General features: G+C 49.7%; 2 protein-coding genes across 6 annotated transcripts; one reads left to right on the top strand and one right to left on the bottom strand.

Moving 5' to 3' along the window:
- Nucleotides 1-1,559: 1,559 nt before the first annotated feature.
- Nucleotides 1,560-6,019, bottom strand: LOC142588240 (endothelin-converting enzyme 1-like). 2 transcript variants are annotated; one of them, XM_075699804.1, is made up of 3 exons: nucleotides 5,944-6,019; nucleotides 4,262-4,716; nucleotides 1,560-3,406 (listed from the first exon to the last, which is right to left on the bottom strand). In XM_075699804.1, exons 1-3 carry the CDS (start codon nucleotides 5,971-5,973, stop codon nucleotides 1,795-1,797), a joined length of 2,097 nt encoding a protein of 698 aa, XP_075555919.1. In that variant the 5' UTR covers nucleotides 5,974-6,019; the 3' UTR covers nucleotides 1,560-1,794. The 2 variants fall into 2 exon arrangements, with proteins under 2 accessions (XP_075555919.1, XP_075555918.1); XM_075699803.1 differs by having other exon boundaries at nucleotides 1,560-3,409.
- A 2,813-nt stretch (nucleotides 6,020-8,832) lies between these two features.
- Nucleotides 8,833-21,414, top strand: LOC142588241 (iris-like). Of its 4 annotated transcripts, none has more exons than XM_075699805.1 (7): nucleotides 8,839-9,579; nucleotides 13,291-13,365; nucleotides 15,717-15,968; nucleotides 18,084-18,308; nucleotides 18,588-18,807; nucleotides 20,153-20,475; nucleotides 20,964-21,414. In XM_075699805.1, exons 1-7 carry the CDS (start codon nucleotides 9,155-9,157, stop codon nucleotides 21,355-21,357), a joined length of 1,914 nt encoding a protein of 637 aa, XP_075555920.1. In that variant the 5' UTR covers nucleotides 8,839-9,154; the 3' UTR covers nucleotides 21,358-21,414. The 4 variants fall into 4 exon arrangements, with proteins under 4 accessions (XP_075555923.1, XP_075555921.1, XP_075555920.1 ...); XM_075699807.1 differs by having other exon boundaries at nucleotides 8,843-9,579; nucleotides 18,588-18,851; nucleotides 20,964-21,279; XM_075699808.1 differs by lacking the exon at nucleotides 18,084-18,308 and having other exon boundaries at nucleotides 8,833-9,579.
- The last annotated feature ends 339 nt before the right edge of the window (nucleotides 21,415-21,753 follow it).

Consider the following 21,753-nt stretch of genomic DNA (forward strand, 5'->3'; position numbering starts at 1 on the left):
TTGTTTACATCAAGTATGATGCATTACATGTGCTGTACCTTACATTGTACTTTTCGTTCATACTACAGTTGTAAAGCGTGCCTACGGGTGAATAAATTTCCTTGTCAACTTATTCCGTTTTAATACATACCGTCCTGCGACTATAAGAGCAAGAAGTTATTTGATTATGGCTGATTGCTATTCACCTGGATCAATTGACTTAAAAGCTCTCCACGGCTACGTATTCACGGCTACGACACCGATAAGCAGTGCGGGCAAAGTTTTGTTCGCACGCGGGTGGCCGCGGCCGAGCGTGAGCAGAAAGTAGACGGTTCCTTCCGCAGTTTCTATCGAAATTCGAAACGCAAATTTTCGTTCACCTCAGCCTGTTTAGTAAAAAGCGCCAATAAATATACGCAGTAACAGCCAGGCAGAAGCGTACTGCATGATCGAAATACCATTTTTGATTGATGTCGGCTATCGGCCAATGGCAGCGTTCTGCGGGAATCTGCTCGCTGTTGAGAGTAATTAAGGCAGAAAACTGGGCTAGTTGGGTTTCTGATAACTGACGCATTTTCAGCGTTCCAAAGAGAGTGTTGAGTGAGTGAGAAAAAGGTGACTTCGTGCTACGCTTGAGAGAGAGAGAGAGAGAGAGAGAGAGAGAGAGAGAGAGAGAGAGAGAGAGAGAGAGAGGAATATAGGAATACAGGGATGTTCACCAGTCAAAAATCTGGTTGGCTACCCTGCGCTGGGGAAAGGGTGAAGGGGAAGAGAGAGAAGGTGCAGAGACGTGTACGGACAGTACTTGAGTTAAAGCCGTTTGCGCAAACCAGACGTTCTGAGGAAGCACAAAAGTGCTCCGCTTGAGAGCCCCAGGCGCCGTGCACGGGCGCAGAAATTTGGCTGTGATGCAGCAGCATATCCCGCAGAACGCGTTTCCCCAAGCCCGAGGCGTGGTTCAGGGCCTGTTTAAGTGAAGTGCCTCACTGCTTTTGACGGGTACACGTCACCGGCGCCACCAGAGAATCAAAAGCTGATGCACCGGGCCGGTACAGAGAAGGACTTGCCTTGTGCATGTTCTTTGTCGTATTTTGGCTTTTGTAAATGTGTACGATAAAAAGTCTAGCCTTGAAGCGAAACTTGGGCGAAATCTTGAACCCCGTGCGAGTAAGCATATCTCATTCGATGTCTTCGATTCGATTCGAAGCTACGCCACACAACGAAGTCTCGGGCGAGTAGCCAAGCCAAGCTTGTCGTTCCATCGCTATTACTACAATCTCTGTAGATTTAGTTTAGGGGACGCAAACCGCTTGCGTAACCAAGAACCAGGGGCGACGGTACTGCGCATGTGCAGACTCAGACGTGGGGGTCTGCGCATGCGCAGTACAGTGGCCCCTAGTTCTTGCGTACGCAAGCCGCTTGCGTCCCCTAAACTAACGCTCTTTAATCACTCAGGGCGATGTAAGGCTTCAAAGAAACCACTGTGTCAACAAGCTGTGACCACCGAGAAAATATGCAGCCGCTAAGGCAACACATATAGTAACCGGCAGCTATACCGCTTGGAAGAGAGACGCGCTACGAAGAGGTGCTGTGCTGTTCAAAAACCCAACTGCTCAATCACTCGCTCCTTCGTTTACAAATCACGACAGTCAGTGCTCAAAAAAATATAAATAAGCACACGTATAACGCGACACTTGCGCAACCATTGTAGAATTTCGCAAATGAAGTCACTAAAAAAACTAAACAAACAAATCTAAAGGCAAGTGTGTCAGCCGTAAACCTACGACATGTCTCATTGTTTGTACACGCGGGTCATTAATATTGCGGGTTCATGTAGCTACCCTGCTTGCAGCCGAATGCGGTCGCAAATTCGGCCGCTCCTCGAAGTGCCGAGTTGCAATCGAAGCCCGCCGACATCCGCGTCTGACTGTGGCAGTAGTTGACGAAGAACACTTTCGCCAGCGAGAATTGGCCGGCGTTGAGCGGGGTGCCGTTCCTCTGAGCTGCCATTAATGCGCGAAATGCCGGCAAGAAGACTCGGCCGCCCAGAGCGATGCTTCGCGAGGTCTCGTTGCGAACCGAATCCTGCGGAAGGCTCCCGTTGCTCTGCGTAGCGCCGCTCGACGCGTCACCGGCGGCGACATCCTGAAATTCGGAGTCGCGTTCCAGGCCTTCCAGGAGGGTCTTCGCAAAGCCGGCGCCCAGACCCCCGTAGTTGATCGCGCCGTCGCCGTCCCGATAATAGAACGGTTCGTGTACCGCGATCATCGACAGGGTGACGGTGTCCAAGATGGTTTCGTAGGAGAACGGGTCCTTGGAGTTGCAGTGCGGCAACCGCTTGTCCTCGAAGTACGCGTCGGACCCGATGAGCGCGGCGTTGCCCTGCCTCTCCGAGATCCAGTAGTCCAGCGTCGTCTTCTTGCTCACGTACTTGAACGAGTAGATTCGTCGGAGCTGTTTGGAAGACCGGTACTCCGCCTTGGGCCAGAGATTCGTGCCCAAGCGTTTCAGCTTGTCCATCAACCGCGTCTTGATCGCCACCGGCAGGTCCGACTTTGCGTACTCGGCCACGGTTGCGTCTCGAACGCTGGTCAGCAGTTCTTTGATGCTTCGCCGCACGCGCCTAGGGAAGTTCAGGGCGATGTGCTTGGCGAAGAGCAGGAGCTTGAAGGAACTCTCGACCTGGGTCTCGCAGAACAGCGGACGAAGCAGGTTGGCGTTCTCTTCGCTTCCGTACTTTTGGACGAAGAATTGGTCATCCAGTATGGGCGCGTACACCTGCAGCGTCCACCAGCCCAGGTGACTCAAGACGAGCGAGGAATCAGCATTGGCGGTGATGCGGCGGACGACGTCCATCGTGCCCGTCGCCTTCACGAGGGCCTTGTCCACTGACGCGAACGAGGAGTCGTTGAGCCGGAAGCACTCGTTCACCAACGAAACGAGTCGTTCCGTCTTCTGGCCGAAAGCTTGCGCCAGGGTGTGGAACTCGAAGACCGCGGCGCGCTGGTGCTTGCTGACTTCGGCGAGCAGAAAGACGACGTGCTTGGTGAAGTTGAACACCCTGTCGCACTGGCGGCGGTGGTCAGCCGACACGATCTCTTGGGTCGTCCCGTTCGCGTCGAGGAAGAAGGCCAAGTACTGGTCCACGTACCGTCGTACCGCGCCCTCGCTGTTCATGGCGATGTACTGGCCCCTCCAGAAATTGGCGTAGGCACTGGGGTAGACGTAGATCGCTTTTCGACCGGCCACGGGCTTGCCCGGAAGCATTTTCACGTCGAACCAGAGCGGTATGTTCCAGCGGACGCTGAGGTTGAGCTGGGCTTCGAACGGGTCTACGTCGCTGGGCGGCGTGTCGGGCCAAGGAACGCCGAGGTCACGCAACAGCTGCATGAACAGCCTCCGCGTCTCGTCTACGTTCTCCTGTTCCCTGCTGGAGAAAGAAGTGCTCTTAAAACAAGCGCCCTGCGTTCGTTTGCCTTTATTGTTCAAACAACGTGTAAGAACGCAGTGAAATCTGAAACGTCAATTTCATGGCGTGCCATCATTTATGGTAACCACTTCCGTCTATCATTACAAAATTTTACCGGTTCTATCTGTTCTTGTTCTGTTTAGCTGTTCTATCTCTTCCTGTATTTGTCTTATGTATTTAGCATCGCCATTATAAACCTCCCTAGTATCAATCCTATATCCTTCACTTTAATGTCACTCAAACCGACTGAAGAAACTGGCGCAACGTATGCTGGCATCTTAGAATTGACGTGTAGTGGCCCGCAGTCGTGCTTTACGCTTCCGGAAAGATTCAACGTGCAATGCTAAAAATAAAGGGCCGACACACAAATGCTGACAAATCGATCCTGCTTTCAAATTATCGTCTGGCTGAATCATGGGCTCATTCGGTGATTCATTGATTGATTGGAAAAAAAAAATTAACGCACCGACACAAACACCAACTTTGCTTCTACAATCTTTTCAACCGGCTCATCATGCTGAGAATCCCCCAGAATGACTGACTGGACGACTGTCACTGAATGACTGATTGAAGCACTGCCAAAACCATGAAGGCGTAATTGTCACGGAATAAGGGATGCGCCGATGTATTCAATCAATCAATCAATCAATCAATCAATCAATCAATCAATCAATCAATCAATCAATCAATCAATCAATCAATCAATCAATCAATCAATCAATCAATCAATCAATCACCGCTTGTCAGTTATTCCTTCACTTTGACATAGTAGCGGTCGCAAGAATCACAAAGCCAAGAGGCCAGCCAGCAGACCTGTTCGCGCACGCTCCGAAGGACGATACGATCAGGCGTCCCAGCGACGTCTCGTGGTAGCGCCGTCGTATCTCGTCGGCCATGTTGTGCATCCACGCGTACTTGACGTTCCACTGGTACCTCCAGTGGTCGTCCAGTTCCACCGCCGCGCTGGGCAGCCAGCGGGAGGTGACGTACGCCTTGAAGTCGTGGCACGGGTCGACGCTGGTGTTCAGGGTCTCCCTGAGCAGCCCCTCGAACCTGGCGCAGCCGTCGCTGCGGCACGAGAGGCTCACGAGCTCGTCCGAGCGTCCGTCGCCACGCGCTTCGGCCATGCGGGCGATCATCGCAGACACGTAGTAGATGACCAGCGCAAAGAACGCGAGGCCTGCGACCCCAGCGAAGACGACCGCGCACACCATACGCTTCGAGTAGGCGACCTGCGCCTCGTCGTCCATCATGGCTTGAGACAAAAACTGCGAAAAAAGAAAGAAACAAGAAAATATCGTTGGTAAATCGTTAGCGTCCTGTGCAGGAGTGCTCACTATGGTGCACGGCAGCACACCAACCCTTACTGCGGAGTCTTGGGCACGCGTAAATTTGTGGTATAGGCTGTTTGTTCGAACCGTGACAGATGTTCGAGGTAGCTTTGTGCTCACCCGTAGGGCAAGAGTGCTTCTGCCTGTGTGGCCTCTGCTGTGTAACGGCTGAACTTTAGGCCTTCTGTCCATCTTCGAGGCCAGCATGTGTGTGACTACGAACGATGACAACGATACGATGCGAATACGAGACGGCGGAAAAGTCGAACGCTATTTCACTCACAATACTTTCCATTCCACCCCCCCCCACACACACACACACACGCACTGAAGGGCTCCAAGCTGAGATTTTTGTTGTTCGCGCGCTGTTGATCGATCGAATAGGCTATTTCTCCTTCTTGTATAGCTGTCTTGTTTCCATTACTAAATTCAGATCAGTCCACGCAATCATCTATCGACCTCAATTACGTCTTCCTTTTCGTTTTTGTTTTTTCATCTGCTTTCATTGCCATACATTTATCATTTCTTTATCTCAGTTAGTAAGTACAAGTAATTCCCCCTACGTTGTCCTTGGTGTTTTTGTTTGTTGTCTTCTCACGATATGATTAACGTCACAAAGAAACTCGAGTGCTATGTGGCCTATACCGAATTGATTCCGGTTTAAGACACGCATCTTACCTGTAGTGCGCCTCTAGTAATGATTCCTCGAATGCGTGTGACGTCGTCAGCTGCTACCCAGTATATATCGGGTGGGGCAAATATATAGAGATAAAGATCAGTCTTGCTCCCGCTCTCTCCTGTAGCGTGCGTGTCAGTGTTATTTATACACCGCCTGCTTCGAAGACGCCACACTAAGAGAGCAGCCGTAATCGAAGTCTCCGAATTCGTTTTTACGACTAGGCGTTCTTTAGCGTGTACCTAAATATAAGTGCGCGGGTGTTCTCGCATTTCACCCCCGTCAGAATGCGGCTACCACGGTCGGTAGTCGAACCCGCGACGAAAGCGCGCGCTCTCTGGACCTGACATTGCGTGGTCGACCGAGATACCCTTTCCGCGCGTCGCTCTAGTAGCGATTCTTTAAAATAGGAAACTGCGGTTAAATCAAGTCTACCAAGACCTGAACATCCTTTTCCAAAAGACTTCGCCACCTTCGTCGCCTCTCACCTGTGGTGAGCTGCACGGGGACGCCCTCATTTTCGTTGCGGTGCGAAGGACGCGCAGTCGACAGCAAAACCGACCGCTTCGCTTCGTTTCTTTGGTTTTTTTTTTTGCTTGCGTACCATGGCGCGTGCCCACTACGGAAGATTGGCCAAGATTCGAATGGTATTCGGAAATTGCAGTTAGCACTACAATTACAAAAAAAAAGATATGAAGAAATGAAGAAAAAATAACGTATGAAGAACTTAAGAAAATATCCCTGAAGTAACTGCGGTAAAAGTTCTTCCACGGCTGAGCAAACATCCTTATGGCCCCACCTATTCGATGATGATGATGATGATGATGATGATTCCCTGTACAAATGGCATATACCCACCGCGGGGGATCGGCCAATAATTGGTCGGTTTGGAGAAAATGTATGCAAAAAAAGCTTGGAAAAAAACTGTAGGGGAAGGTGTTGAAAGCGGAACAGTCACGACGCTGCAGTGAATCGAAAAAAATTGGTAATTAATTATTATAATTGACTGTTTTTAGGAAGGCCGCCTATCGGAATCAAGATTAAAGTTTTTCATCGCAGTGCGAACATTCTGGTGGCTTTGCCCCAATGTGGAATCTCCAAACGAAAGCAAGACTTGGACTTTCATGCTGAGGCCTACCTTGCTCAAAGAGACCTCGAGCAACCTTTATCTTACTGATGAGCATCGTCGACATGCAAGGAGGAAGTGACCAATTGTTTCTGGTTCTCAGCACCGTACACACAAAGGAGAGGCTGAGAAACTAGCTCTGCGTGTATAGAAATTTAGTGTACACCGCTACGCTTCGTTTCTTTGGTTTGCTTTATATGATGGTGCAAACACTGCGGGGGATTGGCCAAAATTCGGTTGGTATTAGGAAATTACACTTAGTACTACAATTGCAAAAACTTTTCAGGAAGGAATGAACAAAAATAACGCACGAAGAACTGAAGAGAATCCCCTAAAGTAACTATATAAGTTCCTCCACGGCTGAGCAAACATCTGTATGGCTCCACCGCTTCGTGATCAGACTGTCTTCTTCTCGTCTCGTGTGAGGTGATGATGATTCCACCTCTAAAACGCACAGGAACAACATAGGACTAGACCAGGAGCGCTTGCAAATTTAAAGCAAAACGGTAGAAAATAAATAAAAATATATGCAGTAAAAGAGCTAAAAAAAGCAGCAACGGAATTCTGCAGAGTTGCTTGAAGATGAATAAAATAGAACTCGGAATTTGCACAAGGATTTTCAAGAAAGGAAAAGAAAGATAACATCAAATTAGCGTATACCAAACTCTTTACGCTTCGTATGAAATAGCGCATACATGCAAGGCAAGCATCCCTGTGACTGAAGCGCAGAGTGTAGAGCCCCGGAGAGAAAGGATGATCGGTGAAGTCAGTGGAAGTTCGAGTTGGCGAGACGAAGCCAGAACAAAAGAAAACAGGCCCGACCTTAGCACCGCTAACTCTTTTTAAGTATGTGACGGCATACATAGAATACGATTATTGTGATGTCTCGACAGCCGAATTCCCGTGCTTCGCGGGCGGCTTCACACACTCTTATTTACCAAAGCGGCGTTTCCATACGTCTATCTCCATACAAGCTTGCGATTTCGTGCACGCTTTGACGCGTTCACGTAATTGCAACGCAGCTCGAGTTTTCTGTTGCACATACGTTCAAAGTGGGGGGAAGTCCGTCTGCCTATCTAATAGATCGTTTTGACGACATCTCGTCCGGTCGGTATATATAGGAAGCATGTTGAACAAAAGAAACAAGCAGCGAAAACGCGGACCAAGGAGGGTATACGTTTGGTCGGCGCTCTCGCCATTTCTTTCGTGCAGCTGTATTGTAACGCCATATAACGACATGCGTGAACGATGATGAGATCGAACCTCTCTCTCTTCCAGCACTGCGTCAGAATAGCGCTATGCAAATGAGCGTTCAACTGCGGAGTGCGGCACATGGTGTCGTGCGCACGAGCATATATAGGTCACAACATTGCACCGCACGGCCTGTCTATAGACCGCCCGTGTTGTTGTTGTTGTTGTTGTTGTTTCTTTCTCGCCCAGCGCGCTTCTATTTCCTCCATGCTATTAATGCTAAGCATTCCCGTGTCCCGTCCATTGGGGGCACGTTAAATATTCATGCCCGAGTCAGCCCAGTTTTTGTCGTATATCTGGTAACTGGCCTCTTTGGCGAAGCAGCCCCCATGGCGAAGCAGCGCCAATTAGAAAGAAAGAAACTGCGTGCGGTTTGCATGTGTAGCCACGGAATACGTAACTTCTGCCCGAATTATAAACTACAAGCTTTGTCGCCCGAAAGAAATCACGTAGAACTGGATAATTAAATCATGAGATTAATGAGCCTTTCGAGAAGTGGCTTTCCCTCCAAAGGCCGAACCCCCTTGCTTTAGATTTGAGGTCGCATCTTTAATAGTGCGAGGTTCCAATCGAGTAATGCCTCGTCTTGCTCGGGCTGCTCCCGGAAACGCTCGTGTTACGGCTTGTAATGTTTTCCTAACAGTTTCTGGTGGTTTTTAATATATAGCACAACGTTGGCTCCTACTTTCACATTGTTTGCTCATCGTCTTCAATCTCCATCTCCCGCCTTCCCCGTGGTTTCCCCAGTTACAGTTTAGTAATACAAGAGCAAACTCAAAAGGAAGCTAACAGTACAGGAAATCGTTGTAACAATCACATTATCTTATAAAGGCTATAGTATTGTTGGTGCCACTCATCGATTTACACCACTGTGATTCAAAACACAACAAAAGCGGGATAAAATATTGTCTGCAACAGCAGCTAAGCGTCGCGGGGCCATACCTTGACGCTAGTCTTCAGATATTCACCTACAGTAGGTGCGTCCCGCAAGCAGGCATAGAAAAAAGAAGAGTGCCTCACAATCATCACCGCTACACCGGCTCGCTGCACGAGCCGACGTGCCGCACGAGCTGACCCGTCGCAACGCGCTCCATTAGCACCCGCGCACGCTCCATCGAACGGCAGCCCGTCCTCGACAAGCTCGATCGCAAACGCCAGTTCCACCACCCGAGTCGCCTGTAGCGCGGGGCTTCCCGAATAAGCGCCAGCTCCCCTCCCGTTTCGAGTATCGCGAAGCCACCCTTCAGCCGCGGCTTCCCGCCGGCCTCCAGGAAAAGGCGCCCACGTCACCGAGGAGTCCAACGCCGAGCGAAGCGGACGTAATGGAACGTCCAGCGCTTTCCAGCGATGGCGGCGTCGGCGGCCCGGCTCCGGACCAGCAGCTGCAGCAGCAGCCAGAACAAAGCGAACGCCGAGAACGGGGTCGCAACGCAGCCCAGCCGGCGTCGAGGCAGCAGCAGGAGGAGCGAGTACGGCCAGAGGCTGCAGACCAGGGCTCGCAGCCGATGCCGGCTCTGGGGCACCGCGAAGGCGAACAGCAGCAGCAGCAGCAGCAGCAGCAGCAGCAGCAGCAGGAAGCGCGGCAGCGTCGCAGGCAGAGCAGGTTGGACACGTCCAGCTTCGTTTCCTCGTCGTCGGAGGTCACCGCCACGGCTGCTTCGACCACTACCGTGCAGTCCCGGACGTCGTCGGGCCACTCCGCGGCTTTCGTGTGCGGCGGCCCTGAGGCGAAGAGGCTCGAAAGGAGGTAAAAGAAAGCCTGCGCTCTTATTTAGGCGAAGATGTGTCGCCGGCATTCGGCGACGTGCTACGCGAGAGAGAGAGAGAGAGAGAGAGAGAGAGAGAGAGAGAGAGAGAGAGAGAGAGAGAGAGAGAATGAAAACATTTATTTGTCATGGGATTGGGTGACTTCCACGCGAGAAATTATTGAAACGACCATCTGCAACCAAACTTCGCATTGAATGTGGATCTAAATGAGTACCCGCTGTATAGTGGCTTAATGCTTTTGGCGTCGCGCTACTATAGCAAGAGTGCGCAGGTGCCATTCCCGTGCAGCGGCGGTCAGCTGAGACGGTTTATTTTTTTTTTTTTCGCATCTCTATTGGGACGCTGTCAGTGACGTATCAACGCGGTCTCAGCGTAATAATCGTGAGCTTGAGCAAGGAGATCCAGCACTCTTTTTAGCAGGCGCAATCAGTGCACGCGCTGCGCCAGAAAGAAGCCAGCACGCGAGCCCACGGGGTTTCTCCGATATTGCGGTTTGATAAGGACGTTCGGTTGCGCGATGGTGAGGCGATAGTACCGCGTAACTCGTCGGCGTCTGCTAAAGTGCGTCACAATTGCGCATTTCCGCATTTCAGTTTCGGTTTTCGAAGTGAAACTGTCCGGAATTCATTATGATGCAGAAAGTATATAGCAGCGTGAGCATTTTTGTATCCATGGAACGGGTTACACTCTTAAAGAAGTTGCACCCTTTGTGGCTTATAGTGGCCCACGACGATAATCGTCATCTGCCTTGCTTGCGTTTCCTTTCTTGAAAACTCGGCGCTCGCTACTTTCCTGTCGAGAATGCTGCGTCACACTGATAACGCGCATGCCGTTCGTGACTGGGAAGTACCGGGCTCGCAGCGTTAATGAAAGGAAACGCGTGCAAGACAACTAATTAAAAATTAAATTATAGGGTTTTACGTGCCAAAACCACTTTCTGATTATGAGGCACGCCGTAGTGGGGGACTCCGGAAATTTTGACCACCTGGGGTTCTTTAATGTGCACCTAAATCTAAGTACACGGGTGTTTTCGCATTTCGCCCCCATCGAAATTCGGCCGCCGTGGCTGGGATTCGTTCCCGCGACCTCGTGCTCAGCAGCCTAACACTATAGTCACTGAGCAACCACGGCGGGTACGCGGGCAAGACAGATGACGATTATCGTTGTGGAACAAGATAAGCCCCAAAGGGTGTAAATTTTTTAAGAGTCGCGGATGACTGCACTCTTAGAAAAATTTACACTCTTTGGGGCTCATCTTGTCCCACAACGATAATCGCTATCTGTCTTGCCCGCGTTTCCTTTCTTTAATGCTGCGAGCTCGGTACTTCCTAGTCACGAACGGCATGCTCGTTATCAGTGTGACGCAGCATTCTCGACAAGAAAGTAGCGAGCGCCGAGTTTTCAAAAAAGGAAACGCAAGCAAGGCAGAAGACGATTATCGTTGCGGGACAAATATACACCCCAAAGGGTGCAACCGTTTTAAGAGAGTGGCTTCCAATATTGCATTATAGATAAATCGTCTGGACTTGTTCCAAGCACGCTGTCTTGGCACAGTGACAGTGACTCCATTGACCTCTGTATAGACGCCGACATATCCACGAGGTCTACGCGCGGCCAACTGTGGGCTTCTGTTTTCATGTTTTCGCATATCTCGAACGTCCGCTTATCTCGAACTTTCCCGGTTTCTGATGCTTCGGGTTAACTATATATATGTATAAGAGAGTGTGTGTAAGAGGGCTTTGGGATTAACTTCCCATTCCCATACGAGAACTATAGCTAGTTGTTGCGCCACTGACAAAGGTACTTGTCTTCCTCAACTACGAAAATAAGTTCGCTTGTCTAAAATTGGCTACAGGCTGCAGCTTCCTTTGTTGGTGACGGAAAGAAGCGCAATAAGCTTCATCAAAATGGGTGAACTGCGCGCGCTGGTATGCATTCATTATTGGGAAAAGCACGGCAGCTGCTAGGACAAAAACTACCTGCAGAAGCACTCGTCGTCTCCTAAAATTGGTAATATTTCCTAAAATTCCTAAAATTGGTTGCGCACTAATTTTGAAGGAAAGGAGGCGACCGGACAAAGCACTGTAGGCGCAACAAATGTCTTCAAACAGCATTTACAGAGGAGATGCACCCAGATTGTTAACGAGGCTTGCTGCTGGGCTAGGTGGTTCGTGGTATGAAATAAAATTAAAAGCGCGAAAAAACAAACAGACAAGACTGAAGAACACAAGCGCCTGTGTTCTGTCTTGACCACGTCTTTCTTTGCACTCTTTTAATTTTTCTTTGCAGCACAGAACTTTGTATCTTGTGCCTTAAGAGCGAGTTTAAGTATGTCAGCTGAATAATTATTTGATACAATATTACAGATGATGAGCTGACGAATTGTTCTCCACTTATTTTTTATAAAAAGATGCCTTGGCAACTCGTGCAATCCTACTTCGGATATTTTTCAAGACCAGGTTTGGTTAAGTCAGGAGAGGTCTTAGTACGATTGCACGATAATATGCGGAGGCAGTTTCCATACAATATTGCGATGAACGGTGCGTCAGCTAATCTTCTGTGATATTGTATCAGAGTCGCATTAATTTCTGAGCTGTTATACTAAAAAAAAACAATTTATTTCTTGATACCGGAGCTAATCTAGTTGCGGATGTCCCCACTATAAGTGTACCAGCTGTCTAAACAAATATATTGAGAGTGTATCGTTCTGTCCTGTCGCCTGCTTTATTTATTATCCCGAATTTTCGCGCTATTACCGTGATGTTTGTTCAGCATGTAGCCCAGCTAAGAATAATACTTCTCTTGTACGCCATCTTTTGATAGCAGCTAAACCAAGTCTTATAGGCTTATATAAATCAAGGCGCCTTTAGCACACACAAAAAAAGTGCGTCCTGTTCGGCATTTAGCACTGAACTCTACAAAGGGTAAAAAAAAATTGGAGGACGCTTAAGCTTCGCCTTCAAGAGTGGAATGCGACAGCGTTCCCGTCGACCCGCCAAGGGGAGTAAGACAATGGGCTACGGCGCAGCGACTACGCGCACCGCATCGGACGCGGTGAGCGTCGAGCTACGCAGCGTTCGGCGCGACAACGAAATGTGCGCCTGAGCAAGCGACGCACGCCTGAGCCTTAGAAACAGCTCGTTTCTAAGGCAACACCGCGTTCACTAGAGGCGCTTTTGTACCGCTTTGAAGCATCGAACTAGTATCGAACTAGTGGCTCAGTAAAATAAAGAAAAAAAAAACTAGTGGCTCAGTGGTAACGTCTCCGTCTCACACTCCGGAGACCCTGGTTCGATTCCCACCCAGCCCATCTTACAAGTTGTTTTTTATTCATGAAGTGCCTGCTGGGATTTATCGCTCACGGCCAACGCCTCCGACGCCGACGACACCGGCTTTTCTGCGACATGAGCTCCTTAACGCTGTCGCGTTAAAAGTTCTTGGGAGTTTGACCGCGATATAAAGGTGCCTTCTCACGCCTCCAAGCATTTTTACGCTGTTTTCAGTACGAAACCTGATCAAATAGGCTTAGCCAATCCAAACAGCCATGCTGAAATATACTTCACGCCATCTTCCACACAATCTATTTCATCTGTCGGTCTCTTACGTCCTGACTGTGAACATAACGTTACACAAGTGCTTCCTCTCAGCAGCCTAACGAGTGCGTGTTCTTTTTCTTTCCTCGCACGTCAAGCCCACGTGACACGCATTCGATAAGGGTCCCCCTCACCTACCGGCCGATGGGCTGGAGCGGACTCTTCACCATGAGGTACGCACTCAGTACTGTCAATACTCTCAATACTGCCCCACAGGATTGAAAATTCGAGGTTAACGGAGAAACTTTACATTAAGCTAAGCATCACGCAATGAACGACGCGACGGGAAATATACATTTTTAATGCGAATAACGTTCTTGGCCTTGTCAGACCAGTTTTCTTATCCAGCAATCTAGCCATCCACTTATCCTGCCAACTATGTGGGCCGATTCCGAACTTAGTGCGATTTTAGAGCCCAGCTCTTACTTTCCTGCGTTCAGCGTCGGAGTCCCTCGGCGTAACCGAGCGAACGAGCACAGGGAAGGATGAAAGAGCGAACGCGGAGCGCAGCGGCGGATGAAAGACAGCGATAGCGAAGAGAGCGCGAGGAGGAAAGCGGTGGAGGAGGACAGGGCGAAAGCGTGAGAAGAAAAATTTGGAGGATGCTTCAGCTTCGCCTTTAAGAGTGGAACGCGATGGCATTCAAAGATCCCTGACTGCTTCTCACGCTTCCCGGCAACTGCAGCTTGTGTAACCGCACTGTTTAACGGGAAACGCTGGCGGCGAACGCTATGGAGGAAGGCGAGCGGGCGAGCTTTCTGGTAGAAACGCGGCCACTTGCGTGGGCCGCAGATGCGTACGGATGCGCTGAGGCGAGCGCCATCTGGATGGCGTTGTCGCAAGGAACCGAGCGCAGCGCGCTGCTCTACGAATGGTAGAAACGCTGGAAAAAGGGCTTATGTTGAGTTTCCTCGTAACAGAATTGTGTTTTCTGGTACACTCAAATTATAATCCGAATCTATCATGTCTGTAAGTTGTGTTTAGGTGGTACTTTACAAATTTTCTGACGCATCTTACTCTGAGGAATTCAGTTAGTTCAGTAACGCCTCTGCACCATGTGGAGTGCCTGCGTGGTTGTGGTACGGAATGATTTTGCGCTAAACGACGTCCGACGCAAGGCGCCGACACCTGATTTTCTGCGACACGGGGCCCTTAACGCTGTCGCGTTAATATATGTGGATCCCACGCACTTTGGGAATCTAATGTACCTAAGCGAAGCGTTGTATGCTGTTTGCTTTGATTGAAGATAAATAGCGGTGATGTTGGCGGCGAATCTGTAATTTCTTCCGCGTTGAATCCAAAAACGAGAGTGGGGTCAGTTGATGTTAAACGTTACCATGCGTGCACCATTGCTGCTTGTCCGCGTAGTGCAAACAACACACAGGGAGACTGGTTACTTGACGCGTTCCGCGCGACGCTTTTTCCGGGCCTGGCTGCCCTCGACGTTGAGTGCTCGATTTGGAGCCATTTTGCTGGCGCTTGTTTACGCGCTTCTTCTGCATACGTGGCCAGCACGCTCCTGACACGCCAGCTCCAAGCGCTGTCTTCAGGCTATGGACGATTGTAATGCTTACACCCACAGCCCAGCACCGGCATTCTTGTCGCATAGGAAGGCAATCACAGCACGTGCCATAGGCACAAAATGTGAAACGCTGCCGCGGCGGCGCCGGTCGAGATGCGCGGAGGCGAGCGCCATCTGGTGTTGCTGCGAGAAACCCAGCGGCGCGCGCGAGAAAGACCAAAGCAGCAGCAGCGCCCGGAAAGTCGGGAGAAGAGGCAAAGAAAGTTTCGCTTTAAAAAGCGTAGTGCCGCGCAAGACGGGCTCTGCGGCGACGATCGCTACGAGATGGCACCAGAGTAGCGCGCCGTCATCTGATCACCGATGACGCCACCGATCCCATACATGGAAACAAAGCGCTGCATGAGCGCCGGTCTGTCTGCGGCGACTGCTGTGAATCGCGCCCACGTGTTACCCACGCGCTGCCGATTAGCGAGGGAGTCGCGCCACACTTCGCTCCATTTGCAGTGTGCCGCGTGAGACAGATTGTCCGCGCCAGCGAATATATCGCGAAGTGAAAACGCGTATAGAGAGAGCTGCGCTCAAATTACGCTTTAGGGGGCATCGCAATCCTCTGTGAATTTTTTTTACCCACGCGATAGGAATCGGGAACCTGTTGGACTAATTTGCGGCGGAGGATCAGGACTTCGGAATTAGCTTGGGGCTATTTTACACGGTGGCTCGCGGCCACACCGCGGTGCGGCCAGGCGAGAATACAACACCAATCACGAGACACGCCAGTGTGGCGACGGTCAGATCGCGCTTGCCGCTGCAGCATTGGTCGCCGCGAGTCGCTCTTTGGGTCGTCAGTCGTAGGGTGTAATTGACGCGCGCGTTTCCCGCTTGACTGTCGCGATAGGTCGCGCTACCTCTGTCGCTCCGGTGTGAACGTGCCCTAACTACCACATATCGCATCTCTGTTCCACTGGAGTAATGTGAAAGTGAAACGCCACGATTCTTGCGCAGGACGTCGCCGTCTCTGCCGTTCTCGCTGGAACCCGAGCTTCGCGACCCGCTGCTCCAGCTGCCCCTGGACCTGTGCAACGCGCTACGACAGGAAGTGGGACAGCAGGGCACCGTCCTGTTGTCTCCCAAACTCGTGGCCTGCAAGCTAATCATGATGTACCACGGCGCAGCCGGCGAGACGAGGCGGCAGCTCGGGCGCCTCCTCGGTTTTCACGAGGTCGATGCCGACCCTCAAGAGGAAGACGTCGCCGCGTACGTGATATGTCTCACTTGGGATATGCTATTTCAAAGCCAGTCCCTCAAATATTTATCTGGCTAGGCGATAGCAGGCCTATAGACGTTTTTCTATCACGTATAAATATATACCCCGGAATTATTTGAAGCGTGTATGTTGAATAATTTTCGGCAAAGATATTGCGCGGACAACAGCCATTTTTAAGTATCTGCCTATTTCTGTGCGTGAGTCGGACACATCGCTGGCATATGGTCATATAAATATATTATACATTGACATGCCCATGTAATGTATTGTAACGCAGTGATAAATTCGTGGACTGCCAAACCCCCTAACCTTCCCCTAGTAACGGCCCTGAATGTACTATTTCCGTTTCAAATCGTCTTTTAACTCCAATCGCGTAACTGTTATCTGCGACTACCTTACAAATATTTAAGAAAAAATTCAAACATTTCTTTTTGTAGCGATGATCATTTACGTCTACTGGTAAATATTCCCTTGTGTTACCTTACCAAATGTTTGTTGGCTTCTTATGATATGACTAATAAAAATCGGGCCCCTCGGTTAACCCCCTTTCTTCTCGCTTATCAAATAGATGTGTTTTGATGCAGTTATTCATGCATTTTCTGCAATGTAACCTCTTTTTCTTTTGTTTTGTTTTATATCGTGCGTTTCGCTCATTTTACTTGCACAGGAGGTCCCACCCAAGGTGACAAAACCTTGGGACTTCTTTCCGTATACACATGTGCATTGAAAGGCAATATCAATTTGTGCAAATTATGTGCAATAAATTTGAATTTATGTCTTTCAGCCACGAGGTCCACATTTGTGGACGCGAAATCGTTTTGCAAGTTCTGTCTAGTAGTGCCAAGGAATATAACCGCGGAAACTGAGCTGCGAGCTAATTGATCCCTCTGCTTGCCCAACGTCGCTCCAGTTAATTCTCTTCACAATACGTGCAAAGTATATACTGCTACGCGTGAGAGCTCTACTAAGTCACTATGCGGCACTAGAGTTTTCTGTCTACTAGAGTTACTCTATATTGGGGCAGCCGTATACAGGAACTCTACTGTAAACAGGTTATGTGCTGCCATCTAGCATCCACTCGATGAATGACGGCTGTTGCTTCCGTGATCTGTAGCTTTGCGTCTATCTCCGCCTTCTTTTTATACGTGAGTAGACGTATGATAAGGAATTCTGACAAGTAGACGCAAATCTGCTACATACTTTAAGTAGAACTTACTGCTGCCCATAAAATTATGCCTGGTCACGCATCTTGGAGGCACGTATGACGCGCAAGGGGTTTCACGGGGTAGTGCGAGCACTTAAGTGTACCTTTACTACGCAAGTAAAAAAGAAATGCACGTGAGAACATAATGTGTGGGGGCGAGTGGAGGGGTGGTATTTTTGGCATCTTATACTCTGCGCACAGACGTGGCGAACAAACTCGATCGAGTGCGCACTGTCCATCATACGCCGCCGATGTCACTCAGTACGGATACGCTCCCTACAAAGGACAGTACATTGATTGGATTGATGAGTATATCGATTATATACTGTCGTTTGAGTGTACGGTTTAAACAGGAAGTACAAAATAATACAAACCATATACGAAATTTCGCTCAGCTACAATAAGCAAGAGTAATTCATACTACAAGACACTGCCAAGATTGGTCAGTGATCTCGCCTAAATTCTGGAATGGAGCGTATGCAACATACGCTCCCTTCTTATCTAAACGCTTATGAGCGTGTGAATTTCAACTTGTTTAAATATAGTCACAGGTAGTTGAGGGAAGTGTGCGGGGAAATATGTATATAAAAATTTTTAGTCTATGGTTCGGGCCGTTCATTTGGTATGTTTAATTTGCTTCTTGGATATACTTTGATGCGTGCTGTATGTTGTTTTCACTGTTGCCTAGATAATGGGGATGCAGCTTTGTGAAGCTGTCTAGGACAACTTTTTCTGCAGATCCTTTTTGTTTTCCTTTCGAAATGTAAATAGCGTTATTATTAAACCTGTTATGTCCATAATGTGTTGCCAACACCGTAAAGCTTTCACGTTTCTACTTAAAATGGACCTCGACTGATAAATCGGTTAAGCATTAATGACTGTTCTGTTCGCCTAATCACAGCCACACTGCCACCCGCGGAGCCGACCACCCCCAGAGTTCGTTGGTGGAGACGTTCGGGATGCACGCCTGCCTGCTCTTCAGCAGCGACTTCCACCGGCCGCGAACCAAGCTGGGAGCAGCGGGCGCGATGACCAACTACCTCACGCTCTGGCACGACGCCAACGTCCGACTCGCACCCCGCTACCACCAGCCTCTGGTCATGCTCTCGCCCCATATCCACGCCATGTACGCAACCGCTTATCGCAGCAAGAGGGCACCGCGCCAGCAGCACTTTTAGCCAAGTTCGCATTTAGGGCTTATTACTTCAGGTCCTTACTCGGCTGGGCCCGCTAGGCCACCAAGATGCGAACTTGGCGCGAGACAGTTTATATTGCCTTGCGAAAAAAGAAAAAACAAAACTGCTCGAGGGAACAGAACTAAGGAAGAGAATAGGTAGATTAGTAACGCAGCTTGCTGTCTCTGTGTGTGGATTCGGGTAGGCGCTGCAGAAACTTTATGCTGCAGGGACTTCGCCACGTGCGCCGACCAGTGCCGCCTCCACATCGACGGCCTGTTCCGGGCGCTGTCGGACTTCACCTTCGAGAGGCCCCTGTTCTCCAGCGCATGCGTGGGGCCCGACTCGCAGCTGGTGTTCGCCAGCCTGGTGCTGTTCGACTCCAGACTGCCCGGCCAGTTCCAGCCGTCCCGCGGATGGTTTCGCAATGCCTGTGGCAGTGCCAGCGCTGTGCGTACGCTGCGACGCCTGGGGGCGCCTTACCGCACTGCCAGGTATACGGTGCGGGAGGCGGCTGTACTATTATCAGCGTCATCCGCATCGCCATCATCGCAGTCCCCCTGCTAATACCCTGCAGAGCAAAGGCCTCACTCAGCGACCTCCCGATTACCCCCGTCTTTCTTCAGCCGATTCCATCATACACTGTTAAAACATCTCGCTAAACTTTGGTTCCAGCTATAAGTGGGAATCTTGTGCGAATATCTTTACTTTACCTAATTGGAGCGGCGTTCCATGTAACGTGACTGTACAACGAAATAATGTATATAACGAAGTAAATCTGGCTCTCCGGCCCTTCAACTTTGTTATAGCGAGGTTTTACTGTATAATTGAAAGATAAGCGTTCCTAGCAACTGTGCCGGTATTCGTGTAAGTCCTCGTTTAAAAACGCCAGACATTTAATAAAAGGTTTCGGCTGTTGTCGTTTAGTCTCCAGCCAAAACTGGTGCTGTTTTTCAGTGAGGACTTATTTGAGTATGCTCACGAAAATGACCGGGATGATAGCTGTTGCCGTAGTAGTTCAATTAAGGTCATCGCACGGCGTAATGCGGTAGGTGTGGATTAGATTGCCACCGATCTTAAGTTGTCTTTTCGTCCACTTTCGTTTCATTTAGCTTCTCATTTTTACACTTCTATTAAAACAAAGGTAATTTCCGGTATGTGTTTCTTGGCTTCATTGCCTGCTGGTTTCATATAGCTGTGACTAACAAAACGCCAATACCTCGGTTTTCCCTATTCTTGTTCCTTAGTGTTTAATTACTTAGTCACTTGTATTTGCAGAACAACTGCGCATATGTATAAATAATCAAACTACTCCACTCACGTATTTCTTGTGTTATTGCATTAGGCTGTAACCATAGTGTGTGTTTCTAATTAATGTTCATCAATGCTTCCACGATTACCGTGATGGCGTATTCAGTCGTTCTGCAATAGCGGCGTAACATGTCGTATAGCGAATTTATGCTATTTCTTTTTTTTTTGTATCCAACATTCCGAAATGCTTGAAGGGCTGTGAACCTGTCAAGCTGTCTAGGCAGCTTTCTTTCACGAAACCCTCTGTCTGTATTTGCGATAGATAGATAGATAGATAGATAGATAGGTAGATAGATAGATAGATAGATAGATAGATAGATAGATAGATAGATAGATAGATAGATAGATAGATAGATAGATAGATAGATCTGACTGAATGACTGGCTGACTGACTGACTCATTGCTTGATTGATTGACTGATTTTTCGCCGTCCAACTTCTCCTGCGTCGTTTTCAATGTGCGTCCACCACCTCCCACGTCCCAGGTGCGACGACATCGGGGCGACCGTGCTCGAGGTGCCCTACAACTCGCCGCTGCTGGAGTCCATGGTCGTCTTCCTGCCGGACTCGCCGTTCGGCGGCCTCGCCTCGCTCGAGCGGAGTCTCTCCAAGGACAAGATCATGGACTGCCTGGCGCGCCTCGAGCAGCGGGGTCCCGTCGACGTGACCCTGCCCAGGCTGCGACTCCGCTGCGCCACGGATTTCGCCCGCCTCCTTCCCGCCATGGGCGCTCGGGACGCGTTCGGAGAGGCGGCAGACTTCTCCAACATGGCCGCCGTGGAAGAAGGAAGCCGTGGCACCGGAGCAGGTACATGTATATACGGAATGTATTAGAAAGGAAAATGATAGGCCTAACTTTAAAAGGGACACTAAGCGCTGAATCTGTCATGTGGTTGTGGCGTAAGAGAAATGATTACTTGGTGGGGTTTCGTAAGTAAAAAAAAAAAACAATACTTGACAATCGGCAAGGTTCTATATGCACCTTCCAGGAAGAAATATTTACGTGTCAAAATAATTGCTGGCATGCAGGCGCAGATCCGCACACTGACGGAAACTTAGATAAAATTTTCTCAGGAATGTAAGACCTGGTACGAGCAACTTTAGCGATAGAATGATGTGGCAATATAACCCGCATATACCGCATGTCGTATAGCAATGACAGACCTCACGGCGACGGCGACGGCGAGGGCAGAAAATTCGGTTGGAGTGTCCATGTAATTGCTATCGCAATAAAAACTGTACGTTGTAGATGTCGACAGCGCCAGGTTACAAACCTTCACGCGAACCGGGGCGCAGGAAGCCTGAAGGTGTCGGCCGCCAAGCACTTTGCCGTCTTCCGCATGGGTCTGCGCTCGGCAGGTGCGGGAACGGCGGCGCGGCCGACTGCGCTTCCGCCGGTCGTGGACCGCGCGGACGGACGCAACCTGGAGTTCACGGTCGACCGACCCTTCCTGTTCCTGGTGCTCGGCAAGGAACCCAGCAGCGTCTTCCTCCTCGGCTCCGTCACCAAGCCGAGCGGCTAGCGGGACGACGTGGCCTCCGGGATTCGGCGGCGCGCGCGCGCGCCATCTCGGAGGCTAGGCGAGGAAGGCGGCCCACGAGCCGCCTAGCTGCGCCCGACGCGTCACGCGCTGCATATGAGCAGCGCGACTTTATCTTTCCAGCGGCACGACCCGCTTCCGTTCTGTAGAACTTTGTTTCGATTGTGTTTGTAACTTTAGCGAAATATTACCTGATTTGTGCGTCATCTGCTTGCTTATTTCAGCGCGCTGTTAATCACTATGACAATTTTGTTGTCGTAGTGACAACATATTGTCATAGTGTCATATGACAACATAGTGTCATATGACAGCGTCATATGATAGTGTCATATGACAACATATAGTGTCATATGACAGTTTTGTTGCCGTGTCCAATGAAATGAATACTGCGTAAGAAAGCCACCGGGGAGTATATACGAAAAGAAAACGCATAACGTATGTACGAAAAGAAAACTTATAGCAAAAAAGAGGAATCTAAAACTTTGAGGGCGCTTAAGCTTCGCCTTTAAGAGTGGAACGCGATAGCACTCAAAAGATGCCCGAGT

Source organism: Dermacentor variabilis, chromosome 7 (genome assembly GCF_050947875.1).
Source record: "Dermacentor variabilis isolate Ectoservices chromosome 7, ASM5094787v1, whole genome shotgun sequence".
Classification (NCBI taxonomy): Eukaryota; Metazoa; Arthropoda; class Arachnida; order Ixodida; family Ixodidae; genus Dermacentor; species Dermacentor variabilis.